The following is an 18,192-nucleotide window of genomic DNA, read 5'->3' as shown; positions in this document are numbered from 1 at the left end:
ACACCACTGTGTGAAACACTCATATAAACACCATTCACAGAGAAAAGTCAGAGAAATTTAATACAAGAACAAGAAAATGTTCCTGCATGAGGCCCCATGTGTTTTTGTCTGTGTTTTTCTCACTAGTTATTAGTGAAGTTTAGGAGGCAAATAAATTATTTATATTATGATTTAATCAAATGTCAAACTAACATGATTTAAAACAATATAAAAAAGGAAAATAAGCTATTTTTTGTTAAATTTTGTCAGATTTGTGTTTAAAATACGCCCTACACAATAAAATATTTCCAGATTAATTATGTGCCAGTCAGTTAATTTCATAACTCTTATTACTGTAATTTTATTCAAGTTTCTTTATCACTAATAATATATCTCTTTATTACTAATAAAATAATATTAAATTTAAAATATCTGTGATTTTATTGAAGGTTCTATTAAATATAAAATGTTTATTATAAACGGTTCCTCACTGTATATTTGTAAACATATTTAACAGTCACAGTTACCTGCATATGCAAATGATCATTTAGACCCAAATTAGTGAGTATTTGTCCTCCTCCACTTTACCATACAGATAAAAACCTGAACCTAGGCCTCAGTCTCTGTGCCACCCCAAAGTGAGTGCTGGGCCCAGCCTGGCCACCCCTATGAAAAAAGTCTGGCTCTGCCACTGCCTGTCATAATGAACCTCCTGCAAATGGACCCTTACTCAGGCTCAGTCAGCTCTTTGGTAGAGTCGCACCAGGCTTTACATTTAAATAAAGACAAAATGGAATTCAAATAATGTCTGGATAGAATTACAGTTAAATCATGCTGATAATCTAACTCATTGTTTTTATTCCCTAAAGTCAGTAGTTTACCTGAGCAGGTGACTCCAGCATCTTCATTATGACCACAGTCACTCACTCCCCACCCTCGTGACCTACAGCTCTTCAGTGTCGACTCTGATCCTCTACAGCCCACATCATCCATCCAAATTGGTCCTTATCCTGGTCCAAACTGCTGCACATCTACAGCCTCCCCACAGCGCAGCTCTCTACACACCACTGCAGCATCGGTCTTATCCCAGTCATCATCACACACTGTTCCCCACTGTTCCCCCTGAAGAACCTCCACTCTTCCAGCACAGTGACTTCCACCATTCACCAACCTCACACTGTCTGAGAGAGAGAGGGAGGGTTTATCACACACACACACACACACACACACACACACACACACACACACACACACAATCATATCCTTGCCCTTAACCAAAAGTTCTAAATAAAAACTTTTTTTTTTTGTACATCCACACAGTAAACACACACCCTGACCCAGACTGTAACACATTACTTGTCGAGTTATCTGGGAAGCCAACTACAGGGGACACGGGAATCAACTCTGGAATCACTTTTAATTTTTGTGTCTGACAGCTTTGCAGGTTACACAACAATTGTTCAAAAGAGATTTGACTAAGTGAGAGAGAGAGAGAGCAAGGTCGATAACCTTAAATGAAAACCAGAAAAAAAGGATACATCACTATTCCTGGTAAATACAGTTAAATCACTACTTCTAAAACACAAAATTTAAACAAATACACCAACAAAATTATTTAACTAAGCTTCTAACTCAACTAACACATACTATTTTATTAATCCTTTAAAGGACATGTAATACACAACATTATATTACATTTTTTGTGAATACATTTAAAAACTTAAACAACAATCACAGCATAAGTTACTCCTTCTCTTTATGAGCACTATAGTAAATTTATTAAATAGCAAGTAACTCAATCAAGATTCATGTGATCAGTCTTTCGTATAAGTAAAGAGCGGTATTATCATACCATCAGTGTCCCTGAGATGACCAGCACCCGATGCACTTCCCTGTTTCACATGTTACTGACTGCAGTCTCCTACACACAAGTTTTTATACACAGACCCTATACTGTAACATCATAGCTACATCATAGTAGATACTGTGAAGTGGCGAATCTCTGTCGCAGATGGTGCTTGTATGTTGAGTCTTTCACTTATTTAACTTTACACCTCCCACTTGAACTACTGGTTCTTGAACCCAAGTAGTTCACACTTATTTTTCTTCTGCCTGTTCTTCTGCCGGAACCAAGAAAACTTTGTTCAGACATTCTTGTTTGTCGATTTCCTTCTCTGTTTTATCTGTGTTGCTCGCTGTACAATGCAAACAGTGGTCTCTGTTGCCCCATTTCTGTGACAAGAACTTGCAGGATCGAGTTTGTCATCTTCTGCCAAGTACCCTGTTCCCAAATCTTTATTTTCTTCCTCCTTCATCTGGTTCGGAAGTATGATTGCTTGACTTTGTGTTTGTGCACCAGTCACTTGCCTCCCACGTTCCCCTGACCTAACCCATGGCTTGAGTGCAAATCCGCCGGCTATCAGAATCTTTTCAAGTCCATTTATTATCATGGTCAGTTTCTCCTGGTCATTTTGGGATGTGAGGATGTCGTCCACATAGCTATCCTCCTCAAGTACTCTGCACTCCTCTTTCAAATGAGCAAACTTTGCCAATCGTGCTGTTTCACGCATAGCTAATTGCACAATGCTCATTGATCACTCAGGTTTGTTGACGGTGAGGTGATTGGTTGCTTTACATCTCTGGAAGCCCTCATGTCTGTGTTTCCTTCTGGCTCTCCCTTTTTAGTTATGCTGTCATAGTTAGTCCTGCTGGAGTCTCTGCTTGCACTCTGCACTAAATATACATTCACCTTTTACATTGTTCGACTGTGACCATACCTAACTGTTATTTCTCCATCTCTTTTGCTCTCTCCTTTTTTGCTCTATCCTCTCTCTCTCTCCGTCTCTCCATTTTTTCTCTACCTATCTCTCTGTTGAGCTATACATGTCGCTCCTGAGCTGCTGTGATCCAGACCCACTTTCCCCGCTGGACCTGTCTAACTCATCTTGGAGTCCTGCTTCTGGTTGGAGATCTCATCACATGGATGCCCCGTGTGGTCTGCCTGGAATGCGTGTGGTGACTGGGGTTGGTTCCACTTTTCCATGAAGGTGGTCCTGTCCTCGACTGATGCAGTCAGCTGTTCTCTGAGGACCTGTGACTTCAGTCGCTCAATAGTTCAGGACTGGAATTTCTCACAGTCTACCTGAGCCTCCAGGAACAAAATGGACTTTAATCTTACACATCTCCTCTTATACTGAACTTCCAGTCTTGCTTATTATGCACATCAATCCCCGCTATCTATTTTTACCCAGATGAGGATGGGTTCCCTGTTGAGTCTGGTTCCTCTCAAGGTTTCTTCCTATTACCATCTCAGGGAGTTTTTCCTTGCCACTGTCGCCGTCATCCTAGGCTTGCTCATCAGGGACAAACATATAATTTTGATTTATACACATTCACATTTCATACAAACTTAATTCTTTCAATTGTGTAAAGCTGCTTTGTGATGATGTAAATCGTTAAAAGCGCTATACAAATAAAATTGAATTGAATTGAATTGAATTGAATTGAATTGAATTGAATTGAAAGAGCCACCACCAGAGACCCCAGGAAAGGAAGTAGATTTACAGATGAGCAAGAGGACCTTTTGGCAGAACTCTCACCAGAACTAGCAGAAAAGTTCAAAGGAGCATTCACCAACAAAGCTAAGATGGTAGACTGCTCTGAGAGAGCACCCATTCCCCACCCATATTCTTGAGTTCCCCTTTTGGACAAAGAAGTTAATGGTGGTGTGACGGGGCTCCCCTTTTACAGTCTTTGTTTCTGCAAAGATAGTTGTCATTGCATCTGTTACCATCCTTGTGACATCCCAAGCACTTTTTACACGCACCCAGTTCCATTACAATGGACTTCTTTTCTGCTAGTTTTAGTTCTTTGAACTTTTTGCAGAAGAAGATTTTGTCTCTATGCTTCTCTTCTCCACACACGACACATCCACTTTTTGTTAAAACTTTCTTTGTCGTTCTGGTGAAGTTATACTTCTCAGACTTCTTTTCTGGCCTTTCTGCCTTTTCTGAGATCTTAAACTGCTCGAGCCTTTCAAGAATTTTTGGACTTCTTTCTTTAGGAACTCTAGTAGTGCATCAAAGTGTTTCTCAGGTGTGATGCCATTTGCAGGATCCGTCATATGGACAAACCATTGTCTTTTCACAAACTCAGGTAACTTGCTCTCAATGGACATTATCACAAGTGGGTTCTTGATTGCGCTGATATTTCCAAGGTCCGTCAGATCTGCCAGGGCCTTTTCTACCATTTGGATTAACTATATAGCCCTCCTTGGCTGATGATCTCTCACTGCAGGAATCTATTCTAGCTTCTCGACAATTTCCATAGCGATTGTGGTCCTGTTTCCATAGCGGTTCTCCAACACTCTGAAGATGTCAGCAGCTGTGTTGTAAGAGGAAAGCCTGAGCTCTTTGGCAATCTTGTTGTCGATGCTGTCCACCAGTTGAATCCTTTTAACCTCAGCCGACCCTGTGGGTTCTCCTTGTCTTTGAGGGTTTTCCCAGTCCCTCTTCCAGTGGTAGAAGTCCCTCTTATTACCACTGAACGTAGGTAGGCTTGTAGGTTTAATTTTTACTACTGGCATAATTTGAGCTGCAGACGCTATTACATCCACCTTATGTTTCACATCGGTTTCTCATGCTTGTGCATTCTCTGTAATCTTTTGAGTACATGCAAATTGAATTTTCCTTGCCTCACACTCATTACTAAGCTCTCTCAGCTTGCATACGCGACCCTCTAACTCTGCTCTTACAGTTGTCGGGGTCCACCTTTCCCAGTTTGCCAGAGCCTTGGTTGCCTCTTTCACCAGTCTCATCAAGAGTTCCAGTTGCATACTATAGCCGACGGTATCGACAGGCATGGTGATAGCGCGTTCACAAGCTGTCTCTGCCGCGGAGATAGTAGCCGCCATCTTGGCTTGTCCATATCTTTTCCAGAGGTTAGTTTGCACTAGTTCATCAATTTCCTTAAGCCTCGCATTACATTCTTCCTCTGTTTCTTTAAAATCAGCTTCTTGCTGTGCTGAAAGCGAAACCTTTTCACTGTCTTTTAGGTGAGCTTTGATTTCTGCCAGTAACCCAGCCTTGTAATCCTCATTGGTTTTAAAAACTTTCCTTCCTCCAGCGGAGAGCTTTTTGAATTCCTTTTTGAGTTCTGATTCTGGCAAATTATGTGCTTCTCTGTTGAGAAAGTTAGCTTGCTTGGTGAAGCTACTTTTTGCAGAAGTTCTCTCCCTTTTCAGTTGCTTAACTGTTTTTCCAAAGGTTTCTTTTGCCATTTTGCTAGGATATTATCCTCTTTAACCTTTGTCAGCAGTGCTTTGTCTCCGGACTTTACTGATCTGTTGATCTCTGTCCACACTGCTACACCTGGTTATCGCCTGTCAAGTTATCTGAGAATTTGCACATCAGCCTCTGCTTTAAACTCGAAAAAAAGCCATAGCCAACTACAGGGGACACAGGAATCAACTCTGGAATCACTTTTAATTCTTGTGTCTGACAGCTTTGCAGGTTACACCCCAATTGTTTAAAATAGATTTGACTAAGTGAGGGAAAGAGAGCAAGGTCGATAACCCTAAATGAAAACCAGAAAAAAGGATACATCACTATTCATGGTAAATAACAGTTAAATCACTACTTCTAAAACACACCAGTTAAATAAAATTTAAACAAAAACACCAACAAAGTTATTTAACTAAGCTTCTAACACAACTAACACATACTATTCTATTAATCCTTTAAAGGACATGTAATACACAACATCATATTACATTTTTTTGTGAATACATTTTAAAACTTAAACAGTCAGTCAGTTTAGAAACTAACATACATACTATTAGCGTGTTGATTTACTCATATGGAATTATTTACCTGGAGAGGTTTCCTGCAGTATGGAGAGAGCTGGAGCTCCGCCCTGTCGACTGATGCACATGCACGTTCAAGATGCGAGGGTTTTTATACATTTTCAGGATTTTTAAAAATATGTTTTATAATGTTTATTAGTCTTTTATTACTTTTATTTAAAAAATTCTATTTTTAATTTAATTGCACTATATAGTGCAGTTCATTAGATCATAGTGGAATCTTTCATAAACAGGGTCACATGTTTATTCTCAAGGTCATAAACAGTCATATAAGTCTTTTAATGCATATCTTATTTTTATGGTTGTGTACGTGACTAATAAAATTAGAATTTAAACACACACATAGAACACACTGAGATCTGTTTGGCTTCCTGCCACATTTTTGTAATTCTATCTGATTATTTTTTCACTGTTATTAATGAACACATTCTGGCAGCTGATAAAAGTTTAGAGTGAGAGAGAGCGAGAGAGACATCATGGACTCTGAGGTGGCAGGGAGCTGTCTGTTTAGCATGGTGTCGGAAGAATGTCAGAAAAAAACTAACACACATGAACACAAAGACACACACACACACACACACACACACACAAACACACACACACACACACACTTACATAAATACACACACATGCATGCAAACACACATCATACACACATATACATACACACACACACACACACTTACATAAATACACACACATGCATGCAAACACACATGCATGCAAACACACATATACATACATACACATATACACACACACACACACACACACACACACACACACACACACATTGTCTCATGCTAGCTACATGTTTTTCAATTCCAATAAATCATGTGTAAACTTTAAACTCTGAAACTTATTTTATACATGTTCAGGGGTTAGAGGGGGATTTGGGATCCAGTTTTGTGTTAGACGTTAGTTAACTTTGTAGCTCAGAGGCAACAACCTGGATGGTTCACTAACACTTAAACACACTCACTGAACCTGAAAATGATCAGTTTTAAATGATCAGTTAAATCAGGTGTGTTTGAGCAGAAGAATGACCAAAGTGTGATGGACTCTGGTCCTCCAGGACTGGAGCTGAAGATCCCTGCACTATACACACAACACTGAACTCAACTGAACTTAATGCTGCTCTTCAGTTACACCAACATCACACAAATAATCACATTCTTAAGTTCTATATCTGAATAAAGTGCAGCAAAGACACGCCTCTGTTACAGATAAACTCCGCCCACGTGTGTCTGATTTCTGTGTCCAACACGCTGTCATCATAATCAATGTGAACTTTACACTGGACCCTGGCAGTGCAGTCTATTACAATCCGTATTTATTACATAAAGCTTAAACATATAGAGTAATTACAATATTTAATCAGAAAATTTATTTATTTTTTATAAATGTTTAGATTAAAACCATTTTACCTGCGCAGGTGACTCCAGCATCACCACTATGATCACAGTCATTTCTCCCCCAGTCTGCTGAGCTACAGTTCTTCAGTGTCGACTCTGATCCATTACAGCCCACATCATCCATCCAGATTGGTCCTGAACCTGGTCCAAAGTGTGTGAGATACTGCATGTCTACAGGCTCCCCACACTGCAGCTCTCTACACACCACTGCAGCGTCTCTCATATCCCAGCTATTATTACACACTGTTCCCCACTGATCACCATGAAGAACCTCCACTCTCCCAGCACAGTGACTTCCACCATCCACCAACCTCACAGGGTCTGAGAGAGAAAGGGTTTTAATATGTTTATTAAATTTAGTTATATAATGTTTGTTATTTTAATATATTGATTAAGCAGATTATTTTTTTGTTTATTATACATATGGATAAAAATGTTATATTGTTACACCTGCTATCTCCTGCTAATGGCCTAGTGCCAAATACCACAGTCCATTTTTAGGGGTCAATATTTTTCTGGTATTGTCCAGGTGATTGTGATTTATGAGTGTGCAGGTGATTATGAAGAAAATTAACATTTACGAAACCTTTGGAAATCTGTCAGAAATATTTAACTCAGATTGGCTTCCCATAACAATTAGACATAACTTTACAATAAGGTTGGTAAATACACACACACACACACACACACACACACACACACTTTGTCATATTATCATACTGTACCTGTTTTCTGATCATCTGTAAGGTCATCAAAGTCTGTGTAGTCTACACCAAAACACAAACAATTTAACTTTTTTTTAGCTGCTTAAGTCATAATAAACATTATTATATAACAAAACATCATATAGTGCATAAAAATGATTAACATACCACTAAGAGTGATTATCAATTATACACACGTAAGCTGATAGCAGAATCATTACACAAGCCACACAAGCGTTCACACAAGCCAGTGCAGCACAAATTGTGGGGTTTTCAGTGCAGCTGAAAAAATGTTCAGAACACCCTGTAAGTGTACCATACACTGATCAATTATGACAGTAAAATCAGTAACATTATAACCATGTAGGTTTTGGTTTATCTTTGTGCCACCTGGGCAGCTCCGGCCCCTTGGGGTGTGGTTCCATACTGCACCTAGTGTGTGCTGGGGGACCCCTGTGGATTGATTATGTTTGTCCAGTGTAACAACCAGTGAACTCCCATGAGTTCTCTATCAGATTGGGATCTGAGTTGGTCAGAGTTTGGGTCAGTGACCCTGCTGATCTCCATGTGAGGTGGGCTGTGGTGCAATGGGTGTTCTGGTGCCTTTCTATTACATCCAGACATTGACTTTTTTCATTAATTGGTGTTGCATTGACATTTCTGTAGAATAGTACCAAACAGCCTGGCCACACACACACATGAGTAATTGCTAATCATTGCTAATGTTATGGCAAATCTGGATGTGTGCATATATACACAGTAAAACCTCAGATTGCGAGTAACGCGGTTTGTGAGCGTTCCACAAGACTAACATATTTTGACTTGAAAAACGAGCAAGTCTTGATTTACAAGTACCGAGTATCATGTATCACGCATACGCTTCTTGTTCAACTGAGCCAGCGCTGTGGAATTGTGGGTAATCGTCTCCTCTTCTGGGTCTAAGCGCTCGTCTCTTACTGGTATAATCAACATCTGTGTACGCGTGTACTGTTGACTATAACACTGTGACCACATGTGTGCGTGTAAAACATTTTTATTGTGTGTCTATATGCGTTTGTGTACAGCGCGCGTGTAAATCAAAAGCAGAGGTAGAAAGTAATGAATTACATTTACTCGCATTACTGAAATTGAGTAGATTTTTTGTGTACTTCTACTTTTTAAAGTAGTTTTTTAAAATCTGTAAATTTACCTTTACTTAAGTATGTTTTGTTTAAAATATTGTACTTCACTACATTTTAAATCATATTCACTACTGAGTAAAAAATAAATGAATGAAACTGAAAAATAATACAAATAATACAATGGGGAAGGAAAAAAAATGCACTCCAGAAACCACTGCACTGATTGATTGATGGAGAACAAACGCGCTAAATTCACAAGAATGATGGAGACGGACAAAACAGATGTCAGTGATGCAGACACAGCTAAAAGTGATATGCTAAATTCTTATGAAGCAAAACCCCTGGTCATTAGGGATGTTTAAGATCTGAAGACTATCATTGAACACTGTGACCCGCCCCCCCAACACCCCCCCCACACACGCACACGCCTTTAAACACACACACCCCACCCCATCTCGGCTTCAGACACACACACACACACACACACTCTCTCTCTACACAGAAGCACTGCTATGCACTGCTATGTCGCAATTCTTCTTAAAGGTAAAGTGTAGGTTAATTTGTTTTAGTTTACTTTATATTTTGTATTGTAATTATTTTTACGTTTTTTTTTTTTTTGGGCTGGAGGACAATTAATTTGAGTTTCCATCATTTCTTATGAGAAGATTTGGTTTGATTTACGTTTCACTGTATAATAGAATTCTAAAATATAAAATAAACTGTGTAGAAACTCACCATATTCAATCTCTTCATCGTCACCAAAGTCTAAAAGTAAAGTGTGATAGTTAGACCACAGTAAGGCAACCAACAGTCCACTTATCTGAGAACACAAAAGCTTCTATTTTGTATTCTTTTCTAATTAAATTCAATTATACAGTAATAAGTACTGTATTACTAACAACAACAGTTTTTCGCAAACACAGACATATATATGGTTTAATAATTTCTATTAAATATATTTGTTTTCTTATGTTTTACATGTGAATAAATCATGCCAGTGTTTTTTTTCAGTGATTTGAAAAAAAGTGTGCTACTCATTTAATTTTTTCTTTTTTAATAAAATGTAATAAAAAAGATCAATTATCAATATGAGTGAAAAAATCAACAGATTCACAAATTCAACAACTATTGATTTTGATTTATATAAACTTAATTAGAAGTTTAACCCTTTCACAAGCTGAACCATGCAGTCTAGACGACACATCTGCCCCACTCAACACATTGTCTTTTCATACCAGCCTTTCATACCAGAGTTTTACTGTGTATGTGTTGCATATGTACTTCTTGATGCATGTACAGTACATAGTGTTTTTCTCTCCATCTTGGGTCCACACACTTCACAGTACTTCATTTTGTTGTTGCTGGCTGCAACCTAGAATAATAGACCCAGGGTTGTAAAATAGCGGTAAGCAGGGCACCCACTTGTCCCACACTGTCCTGATGCCAGCTAGGTTGTCTCTCTGCCGTCAAGCTGATCTGTCGTCTTGTTTATCAAAGTGGATAATCCTGAAAATTATATAGAAGTTTTCCAGGGACGTTGTTGCATGGAAATGTTGTCAGCCAGTTTCTGCCTCCTACCAGGATTCTGTGGATTCCCCCACCGACCTGAAAACTCCAGCAAGGATAAGAACCAAAAGTCGGCAAAACAAAGTGAGCGTTTCAAAAAACGCCTTTATTCTAAATTATTACAATCCAGAATAATGAGACTTGATGTCCTGCACATAACTGCCATCCCTGTTGGCCCTGGTTGCATTATTACTCCATTGGCAGCCATGAAGGGTCGCTCATTTCTTGGCCAGAAGACCATCCAGTTTCACCATTTTTTAACATCCATATTTTTTCACTTGCTAGCTGCTGACGCGCTTCTGTTTCTGGAGCTGACTGCTGACGGCAGGTTCTGCGTCTTGTCTTCATTTTGGAACAAGCTGATGCTCAGTCTCCTTCCTTAAAGTCACTGTTAGACTCTGAATGTACAGAAACCTCTTCCTCTACATCATCATCAAAAGCATTCCTCTCTTCCAAATTCAAATGCAATGTACAGAGAATATTTTGGCCTTCTTGATGAGTTTTGATAAGGAACCACAAAGCTATATTTACTGTATTGTGTCCAGTCCCCAATTTGGGATATAAAAATTGGAATAGAATAGGAGAAAATAAAGACTGGTTCCCACAAGACAGAAAGAAAAGTGTGCAGGAATGTGAGAACAGGCAGAATGCATGAATGCTTGAATTTTACCACAATGTTGTATGACAATGTTTGCAACGTTGTGAGGGACGACAGGCCCAAAACTCACTCTCTCTCTCTCTCTCTCTCTCTCTCACACACACACACACACACACACACTTAAGATTAATATATAGATTTCTGTAAAGGTTTTAGAATTTTAATAATTTAAATGTTCATAAATATATTGCTTTACTGTTTGATTTAAACTCCCTGTTATTAAAGTGAGAAGTGTGTGATGTGTTAGTGTGAATAATGAGTGTGTACTTACCAGCTGCTGTGAGTGTGAGTGTGGATGAGAGAAGAATAAAAGTCAGACAGATTTCCATCTCCCTCCTCACTGTACACGATGTGTTCACCTCCACTCACCCAGAGAGACAGAGAGAAGTGTGTCCCCTCACTCAGCCCCCTACAGAGAGAGAGAGAGAGAGACCAATCACACTCAACATTACCTTATTAGAAAAAACATCATACAGACTAAATAACAAATCAGAGGCGGCATCTTTCACTTTCTCCATATATATCAATATAACATCAGCGCTGATGAACAGAGCTCCGCCTCCTGTCTCTGAGGGGTGTGACTGATGAACAGAGCTCCGCCTCCTGTCTCTGAGGGGTGTGACTGATGAACAGAGCTCCGCCTCCTGTCTCTGAGGTGTGTGAGTGATGAGAGTCGACCACATCACACACTGATTTCAGAGAGAGGAAGCACTCGGCTGTCATACAGCATTAATGCCTGACACCTGCACAGAGCAGATACACACACTGATACACCACTGCAGCACACACACACACACACACTGCAACTACATCAGCTAAATATACCTTACACACACACACACACACACACAGACAGACAGACATTGATTAATATTGTATATACAAGGTATAGTTATGGTAGTTGCAGTGTGTGTGTTATAATGTTATATTTATATAATGTTAACAATTTGGAGACATTTTTCAAAGTTTAACAATTACTTTCTAAGCATTTTTAGTCATTTTAGTGGTGGCACGCTGGTGTAGTGGTTAGCACTGTCGCCTTGCACATCCAGGGTCCGGGTTCGATTCCCAGCCAGACTCGATTCCCATCTCTGTGTGCATGGAGTTTGCATGTTCTCCCTGTGCTTGGTGGGTTTCCTCCGGGTACTCCGGTTTCCTCCCACAGTCCAAAGACATGCAGGTTAGGTTGCTTGGCATTCCCAAATTGCCCGTAGTGTTTGAATGTGTGTGTGTGTGTGTGTGTGTGTGTGTGTGTGTGCCCTGCGATGGATTGGCACCCTGTCCAGGGTGTACCCTGCCTCGTGCCCTAAGTCTCCACGGATAGGCTCCAGGTCTCCGCGACCCTGAATACAGGATTAAGCGGTATAGAAGATGAGTGAGTGAGAGTAATTTTTGATAGATTTAATTGTTTTGAAAAATATCCTTTTAGATAAATATTATTTTCACAGTAGAACCACAAAACTATGAATATAGTAAACATTAATATTATTAATAATAAAAATCGATGAGTGTACAGTTCCATGCACATGGTGGCAGGAAACTACTTTGAAACTATGATTTCTGTTTAGTGAAATGAGTTTTTCACTTAAGTGACCTGCTGAGGGCGCTGTTATATGATTCAGGGTTATTGTTATTATTGTACAGATGTGGCCATTAAGAATGTGCATTTTTTCCCGCGAAATGCCACAATTTGGCGCGCACCATGTCGCGAAATCCCTCAAGCAACATTCGGGAATTTAAATAAATATGTTGTGCTTCATTGAATATCCGCCAGATGGCGCATGAAAGGACTTTATCTAAAAGCCGGACCAAGTACTGTACAACGAAGAACTGTGTATAATTACTTAGCCTAAAACAATATTGTTTCCAATGCTGAAGCAAACATGAATTTTATTTTGCTTTACAACAGATCTTTCATGATGAATGTGTGTATATGTGGTACATATTATTTTTATAATAATGAAATGAGATGCCCAAATTCGTGCTTTAAAAGGACTGGGCGAAGTTGCGGGAGTCGCTGCACTTCCGGTTCGGCGCGAATGACCGTAACGAGGCCGCGTGCGAGGAGCTGGCAACCCGCGTGCGGAGCGCCTCGGAGCCACTAGGGGCGTTCGTCACTCAGCCTCCGAGATTCCGCGACCACGCCGAGGCCAGGGACTGACGGACTACCGCTGCGACTTTCTTAGGCCTGAGGACAACGTACTCCAGCAGCCGTTAAAACTAGCCGAGGAGAAGCCGCCTGCTACAGCCGTCTTTGCTTCCCCAACGGCCGGGTTCAACTTCCGGTCAGGACGTGTCTACGTGAACTGTGGCCTGGACAACGTTTCGCTACGGGCGCTCGTGGACACTGGCTCTACGATTTCGCTGCTGTGCTGGGGAGTAGTAGACCAAGGTGAGCGCGGTTGTATGCTGCCGGACCCGGCTTTGAGCATTCGCACCGTATCGGGAAGTTATTTGAAGATACGGGCCTGTCGCAGTTATCAAACCAATAATTCTGACCTCGACCCCTGTCAGCTGTCCAGTTACAGACCAATATCAAACCTCCCCTTTATCTCTAAGATTCTGGAAAAGATAGTAGCGGAGCAGCTATGCTCATATATACATAGAAATGGCATACATGAACTGTATCAGTCAGGATTTAGGCCTCATCACAGTACAGAGACAGCGCTCGTTAAAGTAGTAAATGACATTCTATTGGCCTCTGATCAGTGTTGTGTAACTATGCTTGTACTACTTGACCTCAGTGCAGCTTTTGACACCGTTGATCACGCTATTCTTCTTCACAGATTAGAAGATGTAGTGGGAATTAAGGGTACAGCCCTCTCCTGGCTCAGATCCTATCTGACCCATCGTTATCAGTATGTAGACTTAAATGGTGATTATTCTGCATGTTCTCTAGTGGAGTTTGGCGTTCCGCAGGGTTCAGTTTTAGGTCCACTGCTTTTTTCCCTTTACATGCTTCCTCTGGGCAACATAATCCGTAAGCATGGTATTAGTTTTCATTGTTATGCTGACGATACACAGTTATATGTCTCAGCAAAACCTGATGAGAAAAAACAGCTTACTAAAATTGAGCAATGTGTGCAGGACATAAGAAATTGGATGCTAATTAACTTCCTTCTGCTAAATCCGGATAAGACAGAAGTTCTAGTCATAGGACCGCATACAGCTAGGAGTAAAATTTTAGATCACACCGTAACTTTAGATGGCCTTTCTGTTCCATCAAATGCAACAGTGAAAGACCTTGGTGTGATTATTGATTCCAGCCTTTCATTTGAAGCACATGTAGATAATATTACCAGGATAGCATTCTTTCACCTCAGAAATATTGCCAGAATAAGAAATTTATTGTCGCTAAACGACGCAGAAAAACTAGTTCATGCTTTTATCACCTCTAGGTTGGACTATTGTAATGCCTTACTGTCTGGTTGTTCAGCTAGATGCATAAATAAGCTTCAGCTAGTCCAGAATGCAGCAGCGAGAGTCCTCACCAGAACCAGAAGATATGAGCACATCACCCCTATCTTATCTTCACTCCATTGGCTCCCTGTGAAATTTCGCATTGATTTTAAAATACTACTCTTGACATATAAAGCATTAAATGGTCTCGCGCCGCAGTACCTGAGCGAACTGCTAGTGTCTTACGATCCGCCACGCCTACTTCGATCAAAGGATGCAGGCTGCTTGTCAGTACCGCGTATTATGAAAAATACAGCTGGGGGCAGAGCTTTTTCTTACAAAGCCCCAAAGTTATGGAATAGTCTTCCAAATAGTGTTCGGGACTCAGACACAGTCTCAGTGTTTAAGTCCAGGCTAAAAACCTATTTATTTAGCCAAGCATTTTTATAAATAGATTTGCCATAGGTAAAGGAGCAGATCTGGGGGACTCATGGACGTAGAGTATTATGGTGAACTGGTATGTTTGGATGCTGTCTTCCTCACTCTCATTGATCACTCAGGTTTGCTGACGGTGAGGTGATTGTTTGCTTTACATGTCAGGAAGCCCTCATGTTTGTGTTTCCTTATGGCTCTCCCTTTTAGTTATGATGTCATAGTTAGTCCTGCCGGAGTCTCTGCTTGCACTCTACAGTTAATATACATTCACATTATACATTGTGTGACTGTGACCATACCTAACTGCCATCTCTCCTCTTCTTCTCTTTCCCCCCTCTTTCTTTTTCCTCTCTCCTCCTGTCTCCCCCTTTCACTCTTTCTCTCTCTCTCTGTCGAGCTACACATGTCGTTCCTGAGCTGCCAGTGATCCAGAATCCCTCTGCCCTCCGGACCTGTCTGACCCATCCTGGTGCCCCGCTTCTGGCTGAAGATCTCGTCACATGGATGCCCCGTGTGTCTCTCCGGGATGCGTCTGGTGTCTGGGAATGATTCTCTCCACCTAGAAAATGGTTCTGGCCTTGACTGGTGTTGGCAACTGTTTCTCTGGGGACTTGACAGCTCGATAGTTCATGACTGGAACTTCTTACAAGTCTACCTGGGTCTTCAATAACTACCTGGACTCCATATTAACATCAATTAACATCAGCTATTATAGCTGAACTGCCTCCCACCCTACACACTGTATAAATGCAGATCATTTACTGCTTTCTGTTTCACCCAAATGAGGATGGGTTCCCTGTTGAGTCTGGTTCCTCTCAAGGTTTCTTCCTATTATCATCTCAGGGAGTCTTTCCTTGCCACTGTCGCCCTCGGCTTGCTCACCAGGGACAAACTGACCATTTTGATTCATACAAATTCACATTTCATACAAACTTAAATAATTCTTTTAACTGTGTAAAGCTGCTTTGCGGCAATGAAAATTGCTAAAAGCGCTATACAAATAAAATTGAATTGAATTGAATTGTCGCACAGTGCTAATACAAGTAGGTGCAATCATTCTTTCCCATCCGTTCTTTGTGGCAGACATCGAGGATGATTGTATCTTGGGTTTAGACATTTTGGAAAGGTGGGGTGCGGTACTGAATCTCGTGGATGGAACTCTGAGCGGTAACTTCAGGTTAGCCAGGTTGCTAGTGCCCAAAGCGCAGCCGGACGGGTTAGAAGCACGCACCAGGGGGGCGGAACTTCCGGTGGACGCGCCATGTAAACATCCGGTAGCCGACCGAGCTAGGATAATGGCCGAGCTAATGCAGCGTAGCAGTGTAGGGCTTAGCCAGTCACAGACCGACACCGTGAAGTCCCTTTTGCACGAGTTCGCGGATATTTTCGCGGTAGATGAGCGCGAGTGCACACATACCAATCTGGTGCAGCACACGATCGATACGGGTAACGCAGCGCCTGTTCGGCTACATCCGAGACGCCTCCCATTAGCTAAACGAATCGTCCAGGTAAGGTAAGGTTCTCGATCGGGCAAGGGCTATGGCAATTTCGGCGCATGCCGTTCGGCCTCTGTAACGCTCCAGCGACGTTCGAACGGTTGATGGAGAAAGTGTTGACAGATATTCCTCGCAACCGTTGTGTCGTTTACCTGGACGATTTATTGGTGCACGGCAAGGAGTTTGAGGTCGCGCTAGCTAACTTACGTGAAGTATTTTTGGCTATCCGGTGGGCGAATTTGCGGCTCAACCCCAAAAAGTGCCAGCTGTTGCGGCGGGAGACGGCTTTTCTAGGACACGTAATTAGTGCTAGAGGTATTGCCACCGATCCAGCAAAAATTGCGGCGGTACAGAATTGGCCTGAACCGCCAAATGTGTCACAACTGCGCACCTTCCTCGGGTTAGCCTCTTACTATCGCCGGTTTGTGAAGGATTTTGCCACGATCGCCAGTCCGCTGCACGGGCTCACAAGAAAGAATCAGCCATTTCGCTGGGACAGGGTGCACGCGCGTGCTTTTACTCGGTTACGGGAAGCTTTGGTCACGTCGCCCGTTCTCGGATATCCTGATACATCTCGTATGTTTATCCTCGACACGGACGCAAGCGATGTAGGGCTGGGGGCCGTCCTGTCTCAGGTTTCCAAAGGTAAAGAGCGTGCTATTGTCAGGACCGGAGAGGAACTACTGCGTCACCTGGCGCGAGCTGCTAGCGGTCGTCGCGGCCCTTAAACATTTTAGGCCGTATTTATACGGGCAATCCTTCCTGCTGCGGACCGATCACGCTTTGCTGATGTGGCTGCTTAGTTTTAAAGAGCCCGAGGGGCAGTTAGCACGATGGCTCGAGCGGTTGCAGGACTACCATTTTACCGTTCAGCACCGAGCAGGAAAACTGCATGCTAACGCCGATGCTTTATCCCGCCGGCCGTGCAGCAAAGAGCGTTGTCGGCACTGCGAGCGGGTGGAGGAGCGCGTGAGTGATCGCGACATCGAACACTCTCCGACCCCCGTGAAGCCGAATGTTCTCCCTGCGCAGTCCTCAGGAGCCCCCGTCGGTAATCAGCCGTCCGATCCGGTGTGCAGCTGAGTTATCGCGTCGCGTAAACCATCGCCGGTAGCCGTTTCGCCTGTGCCACAGATGGACTGTGATCAGCTAACTGCCGAGCAGGAGAAGGATCCGGCGCTGCAGCGGGTACTGGGGTGGGTTAACGCGGGCCAGAGACCGAATTATGCCACGGTTGCTCACCTGGGGCCCGAGGAAAAAGCTCTCCACACGCAGTTCAACCGACTAGTGTTGCGGAGAGGTTTACTCTACCATCACTGGGAACGACCGTGCGGCGCTGGCAAATCTTTTCAGCTGCTGGTGCCGCGGAACCTGCGGTCACGAGTGTTGGGAATGGTACACGGGCATGCGTGTGCGGGACACTTCAGAGTCACTAAAATGCTGCGGCGGTTGCGCGCTCGCTTCTACTCTGAACTCTTTGTGCACAGATGCGACGTCTGCACGGCAAAGAAGGGACCTACCCAGCGCTCGCGGGCACCCCTGCAAGACTTTCGGGT

The 18,192-nt window shown here is 42.2% G+C and overlaps 1 protein-coding gene across 1 annotated transcript in view; it reads right to left on the bottom strand.

Annotated features, from left to right (window-relative positions):
• The window catches only part of LOC128534668 (scavenger receptor cysteine-rich type 1 protein M130-like), a 74,050-nt gene that overhangs the window by 17,702 nt on the left and 38,156 nt on the right, over positions 1 to 18,192 (bottom strand). Inside the window, 2 exon segments of the mRNA XM_053509113.1 lie at positions 861 to 1,160; positions 7,270 to 7,578. Coding sequence (XP_053365088.1) covers positions 861 to 1,160; positions 7,270 to 7,578 — 609 coding nt within the window.

Source organism: Clarias gariepinus, chromosome 12 (genome assembly GCF_024256425.1).
Source record: "Clarias gariepinus isolate MV-2021 ecotype Netherlands chromosome 12, CGAR_prim_01v2, whole genome shotgun sequence".
NCBI classification, from domain to species: domain Eukaryota; kingdom Metazoa; phylum Chordata; class Actinopteri; order Siluriformes; family Clariidae; genus Clarias; species Clarias gariepinus.
Note: the sequence above shows the minus strand (reverse complement) of the source record. Positions and strands in the feature narration are given on the sequence as shown.